The 20,858-nt window shown below is 58.6% G+C and overlaps 3 protein-coding genes across 7 annotated transcripts; all 3 read right to left on the reverse strand.

The window, feature by feature from the left end:
• Positions 1-227: 227 nt before the first annotated feature.
• On the reverse strand, positions 228-2,979 carry ppp3r1b (protein phosphatase 3 (formerly 2B), regulatory s1ubunit B, alpha isoform, b). The gene is made up of 6 exons (XM_049719683.2): positions 2,805-2,979; positions 2,110-2,149; positions 1,301-1,477; positions 1,173-1,232; positions 745-929; positions 228-631 (listed from the first exon to the last, which is right to left on the reverse strand). Exons 1-6 carry the CDS (start codon positions 2,805-2,807, stop codon positions 584-586), a joined length of 513 nt encoding a protein of 170 aa, XP_049575640.1. The 5' UTR covers positions 2,808-2,979; the 3' UTR covers positions 228-583.
• Positions 2,980-3,330: 351 nt separating this feature from the next.
• Positions 3,331-4,817, reverse strand: cnrip1a (cannabinoid receptor interacting protein 1a). The gene is made up of 3 exons (XM_049720507.1): positions 4,549-4,817; positions 3,808-3,952; positions 3,331-3,623 (listed from the first exon to the last, which is right to left on the reverse strand). Exons 1-3 carry the CDS (start codon positions 4,725-4,727, stop codon positions 3,459-3,461), a joined length of 489 nt encoding a protein of 162 aa, XP_049576464.1. The 5' UTR covers positions 4,728-4,817; the 3' UTR covers positions 3,331-3,458.
• A 77-nt stretch (positions 4,818-4,894) lies between these two features.
• On the reverse strand, positions 4,895-19,788 carry LOC125968935 (voltage-dependent T-type calcium channel subunit alpha-1H). 5 transcript variants are annotated; one of them, XR_007481389.2, is made up of 35 exons: positions 18,919-19,093; positions 18,125-18,321; positions 15,926-16,019; positions 15,689-15,822; positions 15,416-15,513; positions 14,977-15,136; positions 14,576-14,879; positions 14,346-14,438; positions 13,584-14,076; positions 12,876-13,126; positions 12,643-12,794; positions 12,367-12,552; positions 12,153-12,270; positions 11,924-12,079; positions 11,746-11,833; positions 11,531-11,673; positions 11,257-11,397; positions 11,065-11,165; positions 10,849-10,972; positions 10,642-10,710; positions 10,380-10,561; positions 10,154-10,280; positions 9,921-10,046; positions 9,762-9,851; positions 9,157-9,684; positions 8,896-9,005; positions 8,545-8,678; positions 8,293-8,363; positions 7,949-8,027; positions 7,672-7,793; positions 7,241-7,519; positions 7,022-7,148; positions 6,478-6,935; positions 5,856-6,395; positions 4,895-5,765 (listed from the first exon to the last, which is right to left on the reverse strand). XR_007481389.2 is itself a non-coding variant. In XM_049720505.2 (35 exons), the coding sequence occupies exons 1-35, from the start codon at positions 18,952-18,954 to the stop codon at positions 5,922-5,924; spliced, it is 5,862 nt and encodes a 1,953-aa protein (XP_049576462.1). In that variant the 5' UTR covers positions 18,955-19,092; the 3' UTR covers positions 4,895-5,921. The 5 variants fall into 5 exon arrangements, 4 of the variants coding, with proteins under 4 accessions (XP_049576462.1, XP_049576460.1, XP_049576461.1 ...); XM_049720505.2 differs by having other exon boundaries at positions 4,895-6,395; positions 9,157-9,308; positions 9,492-9,684; positions 18,919-19,092; XM_049720503.2 differs by lacking the exon at positions 18,919-19,093 and adding an exon at positions 19,119-19,788 and having other exon boundaries at positions 4,895-6,395.
• Positions 19,789-20,858: the final 1,070 nt, after the last annotated feature.

Here is a 20,858-nt window from a genome sequence, read left to right on the forward strand (position 1 = left end):
TCAGCGGGGGGAGAAAAAAAAAAAAAGGCGGGGGCATTTGTGAGGTTGATGAAGCAGGCCGAGTGCGTCAATGTGAAAGACTTTGTTTGACATGCAAACAGCAGGCGGCGCCGTTGAGCACACGTGCACCACGAAAGAACAAAACCACACAGCAAATTCCACTTTGTAAAAAATGTTTGGTAGCCGCTCAGCAGGGAGATGACGAAGAAAAAACATCAAGGTGGACGCTTCGTCGCTGCACGAGCGCGTGCTAACATGCTAATGAACGCGCCGGGCTAACCGACGACGACAACACGAAGGTCCGATCACAGGCATGCCCGTGCCTCCGGTTGGCACGCTCTTGCTTCCTGTACACGGCAGAATAAATAAAAACACGCACGCACGCACGCACGCACGCACGCACGCACACAAGCACGCCGCAAATTGCGGTCGCTCGGCAAAAAACAAAACAACAACAAAAACGCCTTGCGAGCGCTCGGGAAAGTGCCGCTTCCTGTTTGAGCGTTTGCCGCGAGAGTTTGGCTTTGTACGGGAGAGGAAGGGGGCGAGGGGCCGCGGGCGCCGTCGAGGAGCGGGAAGCCCGTCACACGTCCACCACCATCTTTTTGTGAATGTCCAGGCCGCCCACCACCTGCCACAAAACAAAGTCGACTGCATGATCATCTGGAGAGCAGCTGATTTTTCAGCAATCCGTGTCAACGAGGCCAAGGTAAGGCCCGACTTTTTTGGGGGGGACAAACTGACCGCACAGAACTCCTCGAAGGATATCCTTCCGTCGCCGTCCTTGTCGGCATTGATGATAGTTTTGTCAACGATCTGCTGCAGCTGCGTGTCCTTCAGGTTGTTGCCCACCATCATCTTCAGAACCTGGAACAGCTCGCCGTTGGAGATGTAGCCGTCTTTGTCCATGTCGTAGATGCGGAAGGCGACTGGAAGGCAAAACCAACGCTGCAGACGGACTCGCTTTTGGAACTTTGCAAATCGGACATATCGAAAGCGTGTGTGACTTGACGAGAAACGTGCAAATGTGACAAGACTCTTGGGTTAAGTTTGCCTTTCATGCCAAGCAAGCGGAATTGAATTCAATGGCGATGGCACGACTCACACCGTGGCGGCAAAAAATAAATTGAAAAGAGAGACTGCCGCTGTGTCAATTTCTGGAGTTGACTCACATCGTAACTTTTGCTCCTTATCTCCTTTGACGCTGAACTGAGAGACGCCCTCAATGAATTCTGAAGATAAAAAGAAGAAGCATCAGGGCCAACGGCGCCAAACAAAGCCGGCCAGAGCGACCACTTACCTTTGAAGTCCACTTCGCCGTTGCCATCCGTGTCAAAGATGTCGATGACGCGCTGCACCAGAGGGTTCTGCTGCAACTCGGGCAGCGACATGAACTCCTCCACGCTCAGAGAACCCGAGTTGTCCAGGTCCAGTTTCTTGAAGCGCTTGCCCAGACGCTTAATCTCGTCCGCGTCGACTGAAGACACAAGCGGACAGACAAGAGACGGACAACGCGCGAGATCAGATCGGTCGGCGCAAGTCGCTCGCGGACCAGCGGGTGCTATACCTCGCCCCCAGGGCACCCCCCCCCAACCCTGACCCATCCCTAGGACAGCCGCTTCTCAAACTCACCCGATTCGCGGCGGGCTGTGGCCATGGCGCCTGTCTAAACCTGACTCGGCATAGGGGCTAATCCCCCCCCCCCCCCCCCCCTAATCCGACGAGAGACGCTTCTCGTTTGGCCGCCGACTTTAATCTGGTCGGCCACAATCGACCCATCAAAATTGCCAGTTTTGTACAAAGCTCATTCAAAAAACAGAATATGACCTTAAAGCCTTTTTTTTTTTTTTTTTTTTTTAATGCATCCCGTAATAAACAAACTGGACCTCCGCGAGAGAACGTCAGCACTCACCGAGCCATTTTCAGCAGCTGCCCGGCCCGCATTGATTTGATCACATCATTCTTCTTTGCGCGCATTGGAAAAGTACATTTTGACAGCGAAAAGGATGTCACGCGTGCCGAGGGACCCGCCAGTCCTTTTAAGAATGCTAAAAATACGTCGGCGTTTGCTGCTACTGCTACTGCTGCTGCTGCTGATGTCATACTTACAGTGGGAGCACATGTCCAGAGCATAACTGGCTTCGTTCCCCTGGAAACCAAAACAACAACATCACATTATTCCACACATTCATTTCATCATTGTTTAGCTCAGACCCCAGAAAATGTTGTTGGTTTTCTCCATATCCAGTTTAGTTGATGCCAGCATTAGAAAAACAACAACTGGTTTTTGCAACAACTGCACGCATGGTGATGGTTCGCAGATTTTGGGAAGCCATTTTCTGTTATTTGCCGATATTGATATTCATTGATGGTTCGGTGATTGATAAATTGCGTCCACTTGCCAACGTTTGTCTTCGCCCACACAATTCTGCGACTTTTATTTTGGTAGCGCTTCTACGACAACCGAGCCCACTTCCGGTTGCCAGAGCTAGCCTTGCTAAGCTTGTAGCATCAACAACAAGAGCCCAGCTCACGCCAAATCGATGCACACCCGAACGCCCTCAAGCATCTTCAAATGTTCGTGTCGGAAAAGAAACATGTCACACTCCCTGAGAAGAGAATCTGACAAATGCAATTTTGCCGTGCCGTCGCGTCGTCCGTCCGTCCGTCCGTCCGTCCGTCACGAGCGCCGACGTCCAAGGCCCATCGATCGTATTAGGACGGCGAGCGAGCGAGCGAACGGCGGCTAACGTTAGCCTGCAAATGTTGCCAACCCGACGGAACGCGGCGTCCTCGAGTCTTACCATGTTGCCTGTCGAAGGGAGGTCTGCGAGGGAGGACTGGCGATCGGGCGCTTGAGCTAACGTGCTAACGCGGCTAAGCAGGGGACTGAGGAGAGCGACTAGCAGCCAGCCGACTAGCACGAGCGGCACTGCGGCAGGGGGCGGGGCTTCGGCGCCCCAAGAATCGGAGGGAGGGGAGGGGAGGGGAGGGGAGGGGAGGGCCGTGACGTGACGTGACGTGACGTGACGTGACGTGACGTGACGTGACGTGACGTGACGTGACAGCCGCCTTGCTCGCTCGCTCGATGAGATTTGGAAATGGTGATGGTGTAATGGAATTTGGTGATGGACAAACTCTGGTTATGGAGCAGACGTTTTTGTGCGCTGAGGGAGGCCCGTTTATTTCGGAAAGCAACCCGCAACGGTTGGATGTCAAGTGTCCCATTTGAACGCGTTGCCATGTGAGTGCGTCATTTTCGGCCCCTGAGTGACTTGTCACTTTGCGTCACGCTTGAGCGTTTCGCTTAAGAACAAACCAGCAGACGAGTTTGCTTTTCCTGTTGCTTTTATCAAGGAGAAACACAAAAAGAGTTGGCAAGAAGCAGGTGAGGGAGGACGCCGGGGAGTCACCAAATTGCACTCGGCTTGGGGGGGGGGCGCGCTCAGTCGGGGCGCTCAGTTGAAGGCCTCCTTGTTGATCCACATGAGGGTGCGCGTCTCGTTGGGTTTGCACTCGTACTCGATGCTGCTGAACTTGTTGCCGAACTGGCAGTGCTCGCGCTTGTAGTAGTTGTAGTACTTGGCCTGCCAAAGCGTCTCGAAGGTGCCGGCGCGCCCAAACTGCAAGCACAGCAAACAGCACAAACACGTGATACGCCTGCGACTTTGGGCTCGGGAACGCACGCATGCATGCGCCCGCGCGCGCTCCCACAATGGACCTCAACAAAAAGTGGCAGTCGAGGTAGTAGGTCCCAGAGTCTGGTTGCTTTCTCCAAATGGAGCCGAAGCGGCCGCCCACCCATACCTGGATGCTGACTTGCACGGGCTGCCGGTCGCCGCTCTTGGTGTGCGGGACGCCTTCGGTGTCGTAGCGTCCGTGGTAGACGACGCCGTCGGCGTCCCGAGACTGCTCCTCCAGCGGGAAGACCACGCCGCCGATGTTCATGTTGCTGACACGCACACGCAAAATCCAGAAGAGGAACTCACTTGGCATGTTTTACACCTCCCTGAATTTAGTGACCGAAATGAAATCAAATTTGGGTGGTGTGAAGTTGAGCCTCAGAAATTCAGAATGAGCCAAACATTTTGGTTTTTTCTCACGAGCAATTAAAAATGTCAAACGGTGGAATATGTTGCTTGTGGCCATCGTGCATTCAAGGGGCGGGGCCTCCCGCAGACGCTGTGAGCCGCAGCTGCTTTCCGTTTGTGTTTGTCCCGTTTAATAAATGGCGAGCGTGCCCTGCCCTGCCCTGCCCTGCCCTTCCCTGCCCTGCGATTGGCTGGCGACCAGTGTCCCTTTGCTGCTTCTGAAGATGGATGGAGATGAATACTATTGTTATAATGTTATTCTATTAAGCACGGTCAGCGCGTTTTCATGCAAGGAGCTCAGCAGCAGGTTCTTGCGCGTCCTTGCGTGCTCGCTCGCTCGCGTAGAGTCAATTCACGAGGGGCGCCGCGCATTTTAAAGTCGCCGATAATAACGATGCCGTTTGGGCAGACTGCACCGCGTCTCGGTTCTCTTGCTTGCTTTGTGCGTTTTTCTTACGTGGCCTCGACGGTTCCGGGCTTGACGAGGACTTGGATTTTGTATTTGGAGCCCGTGAGCAGCTTGACGGTTCGGGTTTGTCCGAACCGGCTTCCGTCCACCTTGAAGAAAACGTCGCCGTCGTTGGGTTGGATCCACAACGAGATGGAGATGTGAACCAAGTCCGGGACGTCGTCCATTTTCAGGGAGGGGGGGAGGAGGTCCGCGGGGGGTTCTGCGCGATGGCTCAGGAGGAGGCTGAGGACCACAGTCGAGCGCGCCCAAGCAAACAAGACTGCTTCCGCTCGCGCACTTCACAACAAGAGCGAGCAAAATGAGGTGGGCGTAAGAATGTTGACCATGCCCGCCCGGTGAGCCAAAGTCAGTCCTTTTATTTCTCTCAGACCGTTTCATCGTCAACGCAACCAACATTCTGTAATGTATGAAAAAATTCGCCTTCCTCATGTCACCGCCGCCGCCTCCTCAGCTGCTCCTGTGTTCATCAAATATAGAATTTTCATTATTTGAGCGTGAATAAATACATTTGTCCAGGCGGGGGGGGGGGGGGCACTGAGCAAGTTCTCAAGGTGTTTTCAACCCCCTCGGATATATACGTTGCATAAATACGGTGGGTCTCGGCTCGGCTCGGCTCGGCTCCCGGCCGACACGTGAAAGGAAGCCCGCCCAAAAAGGTGAGTCGGGTCCTACTTCAGACAGCAGGGGGCAGTCTAAGGCTAATGCTACCCTGAGAATACAAAGCCATCAAGCAGCAAGTGAAACGCGAGGAGAGTGTGAGTAGGGGTCAAGCCAAGCAGGTCGAGGTAGAGATGCGATCAAGCCTCGGTCACACGACGGACGCGTTGCTAACTAAATGGCCTCGCAGGAAACTTCGGACAAAAAGGGCCAACTCAAACGGAGTGAGAGTTGAGCATTTCAACCGTTTTAGGGACCTTTAAATACGTTGGAAGATTTGCACCCTTTCGGGGGATATGAGGCTTTTTGGAATGACTGCGACATGTAAGCTTATAGTATAACAACAATATATTTGAATGCGGCTAAAGTGACACCGTTTGAAGTGAGACCTTGGCCAATCTTAGTTGGAGAGGGCATTTTACCACCTCCCCGCCCGCCTAAGCTTCTTGCTTAACGTCCTTTGAACATTAGGAACGGGCAGATCGCACGACAGGCTACTGTGTCCGAGGTGCGACGCCACGCGAGGCCACGCGAGGCCACGCGAGGCCACGCGAGGCCACGCGAGGCCACGCGAGGCCACGCGAGGCCACGCGAGGCCACGCGAGGCCATGCGAGGCCATGCGAGGCCATGCGAGGCCACGCGAGGCGAGGGCAAAACAAGCAGGAGTACGGAACAAGCAAAATGGGCGTGGCCTGCCAACTCAGTCGGACTCGGGTTGAGCGGCGGCCTCCAGCGACAGCGTCCGCCTCCTGAGCTCCACGCTGCTGTCCGTGGCAAGCGGCTCCTCCCCCGCGGGCGGGCTCACCCGCTCCTTTTTGTTTCCACTCGACGCCGGCGAGACAGATCGGCTGAGGCGCCCGCAGGCCTCGTCGGCATCGGGCGGCGGTGGCGCCGCCAGCTGTCTGCGCGAGCGCGCTTCGACGCGCCGCACTTCCTCGTCCGCGTCGCCCGCCGGCCGGGGCTCCGAAGCCCCTGTGTCTTTTCCCGCCTCGTCGCCGCTGCCGCGACTCCGGCACGAGATGATTCTCTGCGCTCGAGTGAACTTGGAGGTATGAACGCTGGGTGAGCGCCGGCAGGGCGGCGTGGACCGAGAAGACGCGGCTCCGGCCAGGCGGCTGCCCGAAATGTCGTCGTCCGAGCCCATTTGATCCGCCGAATCGCAGCGCACGGCCTCCTACGTACAAAGACGTTCAAGTGATGTCACGCGCTCAACGCTCAAAAGCTCGCGTGGAAGTCAAACGAGAAAAGACACTGACTTGTCTGCGCAGCCGCCGACCGGCCGCACGGAACGACGTCGGGATCTCCAGGTCGGGGACATACGAGGGGCTTAGCTTGTTGCGATCCAGACTGGCTTCAGGGCTCAGCCACTGAGAGCGCCCCCCGGAGGCCTTGAGCGACGGCTGCCTGTCCACGCTGCAGCTGGACACCAGGGCGGGCCTGCATCCATCCAGGCTGTGCCCGGCCGAGCTCAGTCGGCGGGGCTCGGCGGCGGCCCGGGAGGGGCCCGAGCGGCACCCGTCCACGCTGCGGGCCGAGTCGAGGCGGCGGCGGCTGTCGGGCGGGCCGCTTCGTCGGGGCGAGTCTCCGTCGATGCTCCGGCTGAGGCGGATGACGGGGCGGCCGCCTTGTCCCGAGCCCAGCGAGGCGTGGCCGATGGAGGGGAGGGCGCCCGGGACCTGCAACGAGGAGCCGGAGCCCAGCGACGACACCGAGCCTGCCCCGCCCGGACAAAAGAAAGGGCGTGAGTGAGAGCAGGCGCAGCAGGCGAGGCCCGCACGCCCGCCCGCCCCAAAGTCTCACCTGAGTAGCCGTAGGCCAGGCAGGCGTCGTACGGCACGCACCCGAGCGGCTGCCATCCGTCGCCGGGCAGCGACAGCATGCGGCCGAAGCTCGGCGGCTTGCCGGGGCAACGCTCCTCTGACCGCGCCTGCATCAAAAGCCAGTGCGCGTCACGTGACCCCTTTGAGTCGGGCCGAGTGGTTAAACTAGAACATTCTGACACGAGCCATGGAGGCGGACCTGAGCGAGCACGTCGGCGGCGCCGTCGGCGGGCTCCCCGCCCCCCGAGGCGGCGCTGTTCCTGCGGGCGGCCTCCTCCTCGCGCTCCCTCCGCTCCTCCATCTCCTCCAGCTGCGCCTCCTTGTTGCTCTCCTCTAGGTGCTTCATGAGGACGGCCACCACCACATTGACCAGCACAAACTGCGCCGTCAGCACGAAGGTGACAAAGTAGACGGGCGAGATCAGCGGCAGGTAGCTGAGGCAGTGGCGCTCCCCCGGGCGGCACTCGCGCAGCGTGTCCTTCAAACACAAATATCATCATGAGGCGTGCTTGGGAGGGAGGGAGGGGGAGAGAGAGAGAGAGAGAGAGAGAGAGAGAGAGAGAAAGAGAAAGAGAAAGAGAGAGAGAGAGGCCGCCGATCCGCCGGCAAGTATGGCCACGCGTCATTCACCTTCATGATCCCGTTCCAGTTGTCCCCGGTGGACACTCGGAAGAGCGTCAGGAAGGCCATGCCAAAGTTGTGGAAGGTGGCGTGACGGCTCAGGCCCTCGCACGGGTTCTCCTCGGAACACTCTAGAAAGCAAGCGCCGCCGAGGCCTTAGAGTGGGCTGCGACGGGAAACCAGGGGCGGGGCAGGCGGGCGGGTCGGGGGGCTCCGATTGCATCTTGAATGCATGTTGGGCAGCAAACATGCACGCACGCACGCACGCGCACACACGTGCACTAACCCAGTTTTCCAAAGAGCTCAACTCCCAGAGCTGCATAGATGAAGAACAGCAACATGAAGAGCAGACCCAGATTCCCCACCTAGACGGACGGACGGACAGACGGACAAACAACCGTATGACACATATATACAGTACGTGTATACGGTGCCCCACACACACACACACACGGGGAGGGGAGGGGAGGGAGGGAGGCGTGCAGAACCAGGTTGAGATCCCAAACGGAGGCACAAGTGCACGCGTGGCCTATTACACCCGCATCAAGGAGGAAAGAAAGAAAGCAAGCCCGAAAGAAAGAAAAGAGGAAGAGAAGCTCAAAGCAACAACGAGCGGCAATGGCGGCTCACCTGAGGCAGCGCCTGCATGACGGTGTCCAGCAGAGCTCGCATCCCTGTAGCCATCTTCAGCAGCTTCAGAACTGCAGCAGGAGCAGGAAGCGGCACAAATTTCAAAGGGTGCACACTTTAGGGAGACCCTGAGTCAGCCTCGGGAACTTGAGCGCCAAAACATTGCGAGGACCGCTAGCTAGCCCTGGTCGCCTCGCTGGCACTTTTGGAACTAATTTGGGAGCTTGTAAGAGACGCAAAGCCTGAACACACCGCGCGTGATGCGCAGCACCCTCATGATGCGGATGATGGTGGGGTTGATGGGCAGCGAGGCGTTTAGGTCGATTTCTTCCAGCGTGATCCCCATGATGGACAGCAGCACGATGGCCAGGTCCAACTGGTTCCACCTGGACAGCACAAAAAGCGCAGATGTGCGTGCGTGCGTGCTGGCGTTTTGCATTCCGCGCTAGTGCTCGCTAGCTAGCTAGCTAGCTAGCAGGATGCTTTTGCGTTCCTCCTCATAGTTTGGGCTCCGTCGCTCGACTTTGATTAGCAGTCGTTTCACGAGGAGCCGTCCGTCCTTCGCCACGTGTTTTGCCGCTCAATTTCTCATATCGCCGCCACCTGTCTTTGAAGAAGCGCCGAAGGCCGAGCGCCACCAGCTTGAGGACGGCCTCGATGACAAAGACCAGCGTGAAGACGTAGTTGCAGTACTTGAGGATCTCTACCAGGTACTGTTCCACACACACACGCACACACGCACACACACACACACACACACACACACACGCACACGCACACGCACACACACACACACACACACACGCGCGCACAGTGACGGGGCGTCACGTATGGCGATGAGAGCGGGACTGTTGTCGTGGTTACCTGGGGCTGCTTGTAATGCTCCATGCTCATGGTGAGCAGGTTGGTGAAGATGATGATGGTGATGAAGAGGTCCAGATAGTGGCTGGTGCACACGCTGTGGATGGAGCGACGCAGCGGCGAGTAGTCGGCGTAGTACGGCTTCTCCAGGGCCTCTGCGCGCGTGCGCACGTGCACCGCTATTATTTCACTGTGTGGGTGAGTGTGTGGAGAAGAGACATGCCGCCCCATAAATTCTGCCCCCCCCCCCCACACACACACACACAACATGCACGCACTTGAAAGCGTCTTTGGGCTTAAGCCCTTGGAAGGTTTTTGGCCACAGTCAAGCAACTCACTGCGGCGCCTCTTCTCCAGGCGCTTGCGTCGCTTCTCCTCGCGGAGGCGGGCCTCCTCCTCCTCCTGCTGCTGGCGACACTTGTGGAAGTTCTCCACCACCACGCCCACAAACATGTTGAGCACAAAGAAGCTGACGATGAGCAGGAAGGAGATGAAGAAGAGCAGCATCCACGGGTTGTTGTTGCGCACGGGCTGAAAATAGAGCCGGTCGGCCGGCCTTTAGCCGCCAATCCGAGCCGGGCCGGGCGGGGACGGGTCGCCCGCCGCACCTGCTGGTCCACGCCGACCGCGTCCAGCCCGTCGTACATAATGCTGACCCAGCCGTCTTTGCACGACAGCACAAAGAGAGACATCAGCGCCTGGCAGACGGACATTTGGTTGACATCAGCTTGGCTGAGAGCGCAGACGGGCAGCCTTCCCTGTCCCACCTGTCCCAGGTTGTCAAAGTTGTACTTCCTGCGTAGCCAGCGGTGGCCCGCATCCAAGCACTGCGTCTTGTTGGTGATGCCGGTCACGTTGAAGCCGTCGCAGTGGAAGAACTTGCCTTTGAATAGCTGCGCACACGCACGCACACATCCAAGCGTCATGGGAGCGAGAGCGGCGCCAGCGGCCCTTTCTCGTGACGGATGCCAAACGGTTTGTGCGCAAATGCCTCGCTCACCTGAACGCCCAGAATGCCAAAGACAATGAAGAAAGCGCAGCAGATGAGGACGATGTTGCCGATGGGCCTGAGCGACGTGATCAGCGTCTCCACCACCAGTTTGAGGCCCGGCGCTCGACTGATCACCCTGAAAGGGGGTGGCGGGCAGGCGCTCAGCTCTCACGCGGCATGTCCGGAAGGGCGGGCGGGCGGTTCGGGTGGGGCGGGGCGGGTTGGCGGCCGGCACCTGAGTGGTCGCAGCGTGCGCAGCAGCCGCAGGACGCGCAGGATGCCCAGGATGCGGTTGCCGCCCGCCACCGCCGAGGCCAGGATGTCCGCCAGGGACACGGCCACCAGGACCCCGTCCAGGACGTTCCAGCTGCTCTGCAGATAGACGCCCTCTCCAAAGCACACGCCCAAGGCCACCACCTGCACCAAAGCACCGCCACCCCGGTCTGAAAAATGGCCTCCTGGCGCACGCGCACTCGCTCGCTCGCTCGCTCGCTCACCTTGATCATCATTTCGCCCACAAAGATGAGAGTGAAGATGTGGTTGGACACGCTGAGGAAGGCGCGCTCCTGGACAAGCACAGGCACAGAGAATGAAAATCATGGCATGGCACCTTGGCGTCAGAAAAATTGCCAAGATGGAGGTGAGTCAGTCCATTTGTCAGGCCCGTGGTCGCTATGACTTGTGTGACGGACGGCGTGCGTCACCATGCTGTGCGGCTGAATGTCGGGCCTCTCCAGCGCGATGGTGATGCAGTTGAGGAAGATGAAGAGCAGGATGATGGGGTCAAACATCTTGTGGCCCATGGTCTTCTGGCACCACAGCCTGAAGCTGCACACACGCACACGCACGCGCACGCGCACACGCACAGGCACTGTAAAGAGCCTTTGGACTCAGGCGCTGCAGCAGGGCAGGGCCTTTACCGGTTGCGCGGAGCAAAGACGAAGAATGACCAGTCGCCGTGCTGGGCGCACCACTCGGGCTGGTACGGCTCCAGCAGTTTGCGCACTTTCTGGTACAAAGTCTGCAAGGGCACAGAAGGAGCGACATCAACGCCACCGGCGCTCTCCCAATTCAAAGAGCCGCCCGCCCGCCCGCCCGCCCGCCCGCCCGACCTCGTCCGCATCGTCGGAAGCAGCGGCCGTCCGGCCGCGCTGGGACAGCGGCGACTCCGTCTCGGCCGAGCGGCCCGGGCTCTGCGGGGGCCCCTCCGTTGACAACGCGGGCGGGCCCAGCGTGTCTTGGCGTTGAAAAAGCTGCAGAGAGGAGAAAGGCCACTCGGAGTGAGCGGAAACGTGACAAGCGTGTCGGAGCAAAGTTGATTGTTACAGACACCAATTGCCCCACCGTCGTCACGTGCTGGCTAAGCGCCTTATCCGAATGGCTCACCGGCGACCTCTGCTGCTGGAGGCTCTCCGCCGCGCTGGCGTAGATCACGATGGGCGTGGCTTCCGCCTGCCCGACGACGGGCATGGACGCCCTGGGGTTCAGGGGACCGTTGGGGCTGCCGATCATGGCCCAGATCTTCAGCTCTTGCAAGGTGAAAAAAAAACGTTGAGTCCAGAGCAAGATGGCGCTTCTCGAGCCGGCGGCGGGCGACCCACCGGCGGCGTACAACTCCCTCAGCTTCTCCTCGTCCTCGTACGACAGCGAGCGGGCCTCATCGTCCCAATCCGAGCGGCTGGCGTCGCCCTAAAAGCCAGACGCACAAAAGCCGAGGCTCCCGAAAGCAAGATCGCGGCGGAGCAGCGTGGCGGCGGCGCGGCGCCCGCCTGCCCTCACTTCGGCCTGGAAGCCTTCCACCAAGATGGCCACCAGCAGGTTGAAGAGGACGTAGTTGCCGAAGGTCATGAGCGCCACAAAATAGAGCGCCGCCACCGGCGTGGTGGACGCCATGCCGTTGTACAGGACGGCGTTCCAGTCCTCCTGCGTCAGGATCTGCCGGGACACACAATGGCTGCGGGACACGGGCCAGCCGGCAAAAAGCTCTCAACGTGCCAGCGAGCGGAACCTGGAAGACGGTGACGGTGGCCCAAAGCAGCGAGTCAAAGTTCTTCCTGTCGGGGAGCGTGTCTCCGCTGTCTTGGCGCAAGCCAAACTTGCATCCAAACAGGTGCATGCCCAGGATGCTGCTCCGGAGACGGACGGCGTGCGTGATGGATGGACGCACGGACGGACGGACGGACGGACGGCAAAGCTCTCCCATAGTCCCCCCCCCCGCCTACCTGAAGATGAAAATGAAGAGCACGAGCAGCATGCAGAAGGTGGCCACGTTGTCCATGGTCTTGACGAGCACCAGCAGCTGCCTCCTCAGCGCCGGTAGGAAGCGCACCAACTTGAGAACCCGCAGCAGGCGGAAGGTCCGCAGCACCGACAGGCCGCCCTGCGCCTGGCCCGCCACCTCCCACACGCTGCGGTGGCACACGCGGCGGGCGTCACTCGCTCGCTCGCTCGCGCACGCACAAAAACTGGCGGCGGCACCCCGGCTTCGACGGCGGCACCTGATGACGACGATGACACCGTCGAAGCCGTCGTACGGGTTCTTGACGTAGCCCCAGAGGCCGAGCGCCGCCACTTTGAGCAGCATCTCCAGGCTGAAGACGCTGGTGAACACCACGTTGCTGATCTCCAACATGTCCGTCAGCTCCTGCGGCTGCACACATCGGGACACCTTCAAATCCAATGGTTCCACTTTCAAATGGACATTTCACATGGACAAGTCAATGTCACGAACCTGCTGGTGGTACTCGATTCCCATGGACAGCGTGTTGATGAGGATGGCCATCATGATGCCTCTGTTGAAGTATCGGCTAGCCACGATGAGCTCCAGTTTGCTCCTGACTTGAGCCCAGCATGCCCACCCTCCGCCGCCTGGCGTCCTCCCGCCCGGGCTCTCGTTGCAGGGCCGCCACGCTCGGTTGCGGCGGTCGCAGTGCGGACAGGCCGCCGCCGACGGGAGCTCGCCCGGCTCGTCCGCGCCACCGCCTGCCGCAAACACACAACAACCCGTCGCCGTACCGTCCCTACCTGTTTAGCGGGCGCCATGCACCGTCTTTTTTTGGTTTCATGGATGTCAGGTGTGCAAAATGCATTTCAGGTTCATGGGAGACTCTGCCGTCAATATGAACAAAGACATGTCCTCTTGGACGAAAATACTGCACCGTCCGTCCGTCCGTCCGTCCGTCCGTCCTTCTGTGTTGCCCAGACTTCGAAACCTAAATCAGCGTCTCACCAAAGCAGCATGGAACAACTAGTTTTCACCGCTGTGCTGCCGTCTTGTGGCCAAGGGTGGGATTACACCCCAAATAAAAGAGGCCCAAAAAAAACGGTCTAAAAAATGCCCCGGCCCCGGCCGCTGGCGTGGCTTTCTCCCAAACTTGACATTCAGGCTACTAAAACACACTGGGGTCACTCACTCGCTAACCCACCGGCGGCTTCTCACCGTGTTCGGCCACCGGCTGCGGTGGCAGCACGTCGTCGGTCTCCGTGGCGACCGCTCTCGTGCGATGCGGGCTCTGTGCGTCCGGATGCCTGAGGAGCGGCGCTATGACGGGATAATTGTAGCCTCCGTTACTCGGGCCACGTTCCTCTAGCGGCCGAGGCGGGTCGCCCGACACGTGGCCGGAATGCCGGCGCGCCAGCCCGTTGGTCTGGGATCGGTCCCGGCGGCGCCGGGCGCAGAGCGGGCCGGCGGCGGCTCGGGTCAGCGTTCGGGACAGGCGGCGGCCTGCCTTGCGGCCCAAGTGCGCCGCGTAGCGGATCATCTCCTCGTAGCAGCTGCCCGGCTGGCTGTCGCTGGCCAGCGTGGACGCCGACTGGTGCAGTTGGCGGGCGCGCTGCTCCGACTTCATCAGCTGGTGCTCGCGCTGCTTGGTCTCCGAGAACTGCGTGGCGATCACCACCAGGCACAGGTTGATCATGAAGAAGGAGCCCACCTGCCAGCAAAGAGAATCCATCCATCCATCCATCCATCCATCCATCCATCCATCCATCCATCCATCCATCCATCCATCCATCCACCCATCCACCCATCCACCCATCCATCCATCCATCCATCCATCCACCCATCCATCCATCCATCCATCCATCCACCCATCCATCCATCCATCCATCCATCCATCCATCCATCCATCCATCCATCCATCCATCCATCCATCCATCCATCCATCACACGCCAATCACAAGGTGGAGGCCGCCAGCTTACGATAATGAGGAAGATGAAGTAGATGAAGTTGTAGAAGGAGTGGGCGTCCATGACGTAGTACATGATGTCCACCCACCCTTCCAGCGTGATGACCTGCCAGAGGAGAAACGTCAGTCCTCCGCTGGAAGGCTTTCATATTTGGCTAAAAGTAGTTCCAAATTGGAAAGCTCTTTTCATTTCCCGTCCGCCTCCCTGCCTCTGTATCTTTGCCACACTCCATCCAATCTCACCTGAAAAATGGCGATCCAGGCGTAGCCAATGTTGTCAAAGTTGATGGCTCCCTTGTGCGGGTTCAGCTCGCCGGCGCGACACTCGTTGTAGTACTGGTGCCAGTTGACGCACGACGGTCCGGCCCCCGCCGCCGCGGCCGGCCTTTCCCCGGCCGCCAGCGAGCAGGCCCTGCCGGCCACGCGGCGGCGGGGCACGTCGGCGCAGCGCAGCATGCCGTTGTCCCGCTCGGCCGAGCAGATGAACGGGTGCTCGTCGGTGGCGCCCGGCCGGTAGTAAAGGCTCAGCGTGGACACGTCCAGGCGCCTGCGGCGGCGGCGGCGGCAGGGAAACACAACACACCACGAGTGGAGCCACACACAGAGAAGAAATATCAATCCAAAGAACGGCGGCCCTGACGTACGTCTTGACGTCGTCCGCCATGAAGCAACGGTTCCTCAGGAGCCCCGCCCACAGCTGCACGCCCACCACGCCAAAGATGAAGAAGACGAAGAAGCACAGCGCCAACACGTTGCCCAGCATGGGAAGCGTGTCCAGCAGCAGCGTCACCAGAATGCGCATGCCTCACCGCGCACACACACACACACACACACACACACACACAAGCCCATGTTGGTGCAGTGAGCCCAACATTGGTGTGGACAACCCTTTTTGCCCTGAGCAGCAGAAAAGCGCTCGGCGTGTCAATCAATCAACAATCAATCAATGCATGTGCAAAGCTGGCCAGAAACAAAGCGGGTGTCTGCCTTTTTTGGGGCCTGCCTTCATCATCCTTGAGCTTGAAGAGCTCCGCAATGATTTCATTGACAGGGAGGGAGGGAGGGAGGGAGGGAAGAACTCACTGGGAACCCTGTTGATGGCCCTGAGTGGCCGCAGGACGCGCACGGTGCGAATGGCCGACAGGCTGACGTTGTGGCCGTCCAGCGAGTACTCCAGCATCCTGGAACAGACAACAGAGCCAGAGCGCTGCAGCCCGTTAAGTCCAGGCCAATGGCGCCCCCCCCCCCCCCCAGACGCACTTGCTTGACATTTCCCTGGCATTAAACAAGTGTCGGCGGTGGGCGCACACAAAGCTCCTGCTTAATGTCAGCGCCGCACCAGTGTCAAAAACTCACCCCACCACCACGATGAAGAAGTCCAGCCGGTTCCACGGGTCTCCCAGGTAGCCGTTGTGGCCGACGATCCCCAGCGCCACCATCTTGACCAGCATCTCCCCGGCGAAGAACGCAAAGATGCCGTCGTCCAGTGCCTGGAGGGAGGGAGGGAGGGAGGGAGGGAGGGAGGGAGGGAGGGAGGGAGGAGGCTCAAGCTTCACCTCAGCCAAACCTCATTTGTCCTTTTGGCCAAGTTACCTGCAGGAGGACGGGCGTGTCGTCGCAGGGCTGGAACATCCCCAAAGTCACGCAGTTGAGCAGGATGGCCAAGATGCTGACGCGCTCGAACCAGGTGGCCAAAAGGTCAAGGGTCACATTTGCAACTTTGACCAAATGACTGAACGGCGAGTCCATCTCAAGGGACATTTGGGCACGTTTGCACACCGACCGGAGGCGAGCAGAGGGAAACAACGCAAGGCGGCAAACTGCCAATTGTGCTGCTGAATGCCAAACCACACGTGCCAGATTGGACGCACATGTTTGCGGACACTTTGCTCTCAAGAGGGCGGCAAAATAATGAGAGCACAATCCTTCAGCACACAGCGAGAGAGCGAGACGCCGTGAAAAGGAGTGGGGGGGGGGGGGGGGGGCAGAGGCTAATCCAGTGTCATCCCTGTGCTTACGTTGCCATGGGAACCACACAGCTCTCACCTTGGGACTCAACTGACGTGAGTTTGCCAATCGGCTTCGTCTGGGCCGCCGCGGAACAAATGCATGTCAACACGCGCTCACTCGCGCGCGCACACACACACACACACACACACACATGCACACTTGGAACATTTGGGGCCCATTGTGCATGCACCCAAAGAGAAGCTCGCGCCTGAGACAAAGTAGCAACGCCGCTGGCTCGCTCGCTCCCTCACTCGCTTGTTTTTGCCCAAGTCGTCGAGCGCGGCCGCAGCGGGGCGGCAAAAGAAGGAAAGAGTACAAATACTACGAGTCGGCCGCCGATGCTTTCCATGAAGGGACAAAGTGATGAGCGACCGAAGTGAGCGGGCGGGAGAGCGAGCGAGCGAGCGGCAGTGTTTCTAGCATGGCTGCCTGCCTGCCTGTCTGTCTGTCTGTCTGTCTGTCTGTCTGTCTGTCTGTCTGTCTGTCTGTCTGTCTGTCTGTCTGTCTGTCTGTCTGTCTGTCTGTCTGTCTGTCTGTCTGTCTGTCTGTCTGTCTGTCTGTCTGTCTGCCTGCCTGCCTGCCTGCCTGCCTGCCTGCCTGCCTGCCTGCCTGCCTGCCTGCCTGCCTGCCTGCCTGCCTGCCTGCCTGCCTGTATGGCTGCCTTCCGACGCTGGCTGTAAAACACGTCCCCTTCCCCTCGTGCGTGCGTCCCCCCTACGTTGGCGGTGCGGGCGGGAAAGGTCAGGCGGATCAAAACCGCTCGCATCACTTGCCGGCCCACTTTCCACGCAAAGCCTTTGCTTACTTAAAGCATGGCGGGCAGCGAGCCCAAATTCGTTCGTCCGCCCGCCGGCCCGCCCGCCCACTTGATTTTGATGCCCACTTGAAATTTGCCTTCCAAAGGTGCGTTTAGGGTTTAAAGAAGATTTTGATGACAGCTAAGCTGTCAAAGTGTCTCTGTCAACATTATTGCCTGGGCAGTGCCCCTCAACCGGTTACCATGGCAACACGCCGCAAACACCTTAATTGGCTGGGGCGGGAGGGAGGGAGGGAGGTTGGGAGGGCTGGGCGACAGCTTCGGCCTACTTTGGGGGGCCATTAAGCTCCAGCCCGTTTCGTCAAATGGAAGGATGGAGAGAGAGAGAGAGAGAGAGAGAGAGAGAGAGAGAGAGAGAGCGAGAGAGAGAGAGAGAGAGAGAGAAAGGAAAGAGAGCGGCAGGGGGAGAGAAAGGGAAGTAAGCGGGAAGAAAGCAGCAGTAGAATCCACATAAACAAAAGGAAACACCTTTTCAATCTTTCATGCACTGATGAATAAGTTAGCGTGCATGCATTTCTCGTGTGACATGAAGCGAGCAGCACGTCAAAGTGGCAGGAGGGGGGGGAAAAAAAAAGAAAAAAAAAAAAGGTTAGAGCGTCGCAGAAGCAAGCGGCTTTGTGGACCCAAATTCAAGTTTGGCCGTTTGTTTGGGTTTGAAGCCGCTCTGGGGGCTCAAATGAGCATTTCAAGCCAAACATATAGCATTTCAAACGAGATTTTTGTGAACGTTTCAAAGAGGCGAGTGGAAGTGAGGCCGTCACACCAGAGTTGCTAGGCAACCGGGTGATTCCTCCAAAGAGGGAGATTCCCTGGCCGAGCCGAGCCGAGCCGAGCCGAAAACGCCGCTGGGATGGGCTCTGCAATTGGGCCCGGAAGGCAGGATTGGCAAAGTCAGCCTTCCGCTGGGGGGGCGGAGCTTCAAACGCCGGCCGCCGGAGCCTTTCAAACCAAGGCCGAAAGGATATGGGTGGCACACGGCCCGCAGGCACCAGGACCTGGGCGGGCTGCTCTGCGTGAGCGCCAACAGAACCACTGGGGCCAGCCAGGGGTACGGCAGCTTCTCGGCTTCCTCCTCCTCTCCCTCCGGCGACACGCGACGCTGCGGCGAGGCCCCCCCGCTGTGCGCTTCTGGTTCCGAGGCGTCCGTCATGACGGGGAGCACCTGGAAGGAAGGAAGGAAGGAAGGAAGGAAGGAAGGAAGGAAGGAAGGAAGGAAGGAAGGAAGGAAGGAAGGAAGGAAGGCGTTGAGGAAAGCCCCCCAAGCCGTCTGCTCACAAAACGCTTTTGGCAGCCAGAGCGCGCGCGGCCTTGCATTTCCTGGAAATCCGGGATTGGTGACAAAATGATAGATGTTAAGTTCATAAAAAAAGATGTGATCACTTTGAATATTTTCAGATGTCAATCAAACAAACTCATGTTTGTGCATGTCCAATGCTGCATATATCTTGCTTTGATGACAAGATTGGTGAGGTAGGCCCACCGCGACCGAGATCGTGACCGAGACCGCTTTCAACTGGAACTCACTCGCCAAAAGCGCCAAACCAAGCAAGCAACCAAGCAGCCAAGCAGCCAAGCAAGCAAGCAAGCAAGCAAGCAAGCAAGCAAGCAAGCAAGCAAGCAAGCAAGCAAGCAAGAAACACGTGACGTGCGCGGGCACCTGAGAGCATTTGCATGAGCACCGTCGACAGCAAAGTCGAGTGCTGCGTGCGTGGCGAGAGGATAAGGGAGAGCAAGCAATGTCTGCTGTCAAATCACTTACAATGAACGAATCCACCGCGGTGCAGTCATCCAACATTGCTCACGAGGAGGAGCAGACACTCCAAAGGCTTTTCTTGGCATGCTGCACTGACGACACACCCGCCCGGAGAGCGCGATAGCGAGCGACAGCGTGCGTGCGTGCGTGCGTGCGTGCGTACAAAAAGTCAACGGCGAGACCGAAAAGTTCCTGGCGGGGCTTACCGGGGAGCGGCGTCCGTCCATCGTTACTGCGCGTCGGCCGCGCGCCCGGAACTCCTGTGGGAGCCTCGGTGCTCCATGGAGACCCCGCCTCGCTCGCGCGCGCGTTTGCTCACTCCAAAACAAAGATAAAGGTGTACGCAAGTAAATCCACGGGTTGGATGGGGGGCATCGAAGTTAGGACCACGCGACCCCCGCCTGCCTGCCCGCCTGCCCGCCTGCCTGCCTGCCTGCCTGCACGCCCTCTCGACCGCCCGCCGGCGTTCTGGAGTCAGGTAAAGGAGTTGGCCAGCACCGGGGGGAGGAACCGGAGAGTGATGGGGAGAGACAGAGCGAGCCCGAGTCAAGCGCGCTCGCGGCAACACCGGATACACTTACACCGCGAGCTCCAAAATAAGAGGCTCTTAAACTTACTTCCGGTACGCGAGGCTCTCTGCTTGATTGCGAGAACACCCCCATCGTGCAACAACGAGCACGCGTTACCTCTCAAGAAAGTTTCAACGTTAACTCCTGATAAATGTCTGCTCTGCTCAAGTCTAGTTCATTGACAATACATCCACATGAATGAAGTAACAATCCATTTTTAATCATCGCTAACGACGTGAACGATTAACGCGTGCGAATCTCCGAGGAATCAAAACAAACGAACGCTAGCGCACGACTCACTCGACCCGCGTTCAGCCACAAGGCTATTTGTAGCATCTAACCGGGCGGAGCACTTCAACGACCGGCCGCCCGGTGCCCCGCCCGGTGCTCCGCCCGGTGCCCCGCCCGGTTGGCCGGCCACAAAATGACAAATGCCGGGCCCGGCAGGTGTCAGAGTTCGCTGTCAATCCGCGTCGACACCGGAAGGATTACATTTGAACACGACGCCACGTGGTTCTGCAGCGACGGTCACGCTCGCCAAACGCTCGTGTTCATTCAAAGTGACCTCGGTTGATGATCGAGCGATTGATGATGATCTTTATTGTCATTGGCAGAGAAGAAAAAGTTGGCCTTTTGCGTTTACGTCGATGCGCAGCGCACACAAACCCGCGGACTGCTGACAAAGCGTTCAAGGAACTCCCGGCAAATAAAAGTGCTGTTGGTTTGGTTAGCAACAGCTGAGGTTGACTCGCTCGAATATCGGAGGAAGGCCATCCGGCCACGTTACGTAATCCTCAGAGGTACGCTTCCGACAACTGATGACGATGATCTCACCATCGCCTCCTTCCAGCGTGACGCGCGCGCGCGCGCGCTCGTGTGTTCCGTGAACTCGCGAGTCTCTTTCGTTTTGCTTCCGCGGACTTGGTTCATGCATTTTTCACTGCGTTGCTGTCACCGCGCCGTGTTCAGACGTCGTTTTACACAATAACACCCCCCCGTGCTGCCGGTCGGTCGAGGATGAGTATCTAGGCCAAACATTATTAACGCCCCCCGTCTCCCCACATGGGTGGGTTTCCATGGCAACCAGCGGGCGCATGGCCGCAAAGTGTCTCGTTTCACGCCGCTGGGACGGAGAAACACAAAGGCTGCGGGTCATTGTGGCTATTGAATCGATACACGCTGATCAGTCGGCGGGATTGCCACGGAGTCCATCCGAGTCATACCAATACACGCCTTAAGTGGACCGGGTTCGCCACACAAAGCGTTCAATGGAGCACGCACACAAGGTTCCCCCGCCCGCCCGCCCGCCTCCTCTGCACGTGCCGGCCGCATTTACACTTTGACATTATATTTTCATTGCCTGATATTATCTTTTTT

Source organism: Syngnathus scovelli, chromosome 5, assembly GCF_024217435.2.
Source record: "Syngnathus scovelli strain Florida chromosome 5, RoL_Ssco_1.2, whole genome shotgun sequence".
NCBI lineage: Eukaryota > Metazoa > Chordata > Actinopteri > Syngnathiformes > Syngnathidae > Syngnathus > Syngnathus scovelli.

What these genes read in the sequence shown, in the direction of transcription:
- ppp3r1b (XM_049719683.2), bottom strand. An exon ending in CGGCGAAGTGGACTTCAAAG is followed by an intron (nt 1,233 to 1,300) that starts GTAAGTGGTCGC and finishes TTTTATCTTCAG; the next exon opens with AATTCATTGAGGGCGTCTCT. An exon ending in CCTTCGAGGAGTTCTGTGCG is followed by an intron (nt 632 to 744) that starts GTCAGTTTGTCC and finishes GTTTTGTGGCAG; the next exon opens with GTGGTGGGCGGCCTGGACAT.
- cnrip1a (XM_049720507.1), bottom strand. Translation starts at nt 4,727, where the DNA reads ATGGACGACGTCCCGGACTTGGTTCACATCTCCATCTCGTTGTGGATC. An exon ending in CCCGGAACCGTCGAGGCCAC is followed by an intron (nt 3,953 to 4,548) that starts GTAAGAAAAACG and finishes TGTGCGTGTCAG; the next exon opens with CAACATGAACATCGGCGGCG. An exon ending in CCGTGCAAGTCAGCATCCAG is followed by an intron (nt 3,624 to 3,807) that starts GTATGGGTGGGC and finishes CTGTGCTTGCAG; the next exon opens with TTTGGGCGCGCCGGCACCTT.
- LOC125968935 (XM_049720501.2), bottom strand. Translation starts at nt 18,954, where the DNA reads ATGTTGGATGACTGCACCGCGGTGGATTCGTTCATT. An exon ending in TGGGCGAAATGATGATCAAG is followed by an intron (nt 10,562 to 10,641) that starts GTGAGCGAGCGA and finishes GCTTTGGTGCAG; the next exon opens with GTGGTGGCCTTGGGCGTGTG. An exon ending in CGCACGCTGCGACCACTCAG is followed by an intron (nt 10,281 to 10,379) that starts GTGCCGGCCGCC and finishes ACCCCCTTTCAG; the next exon opens with GGTGATCAGTCGAGCGCCGG.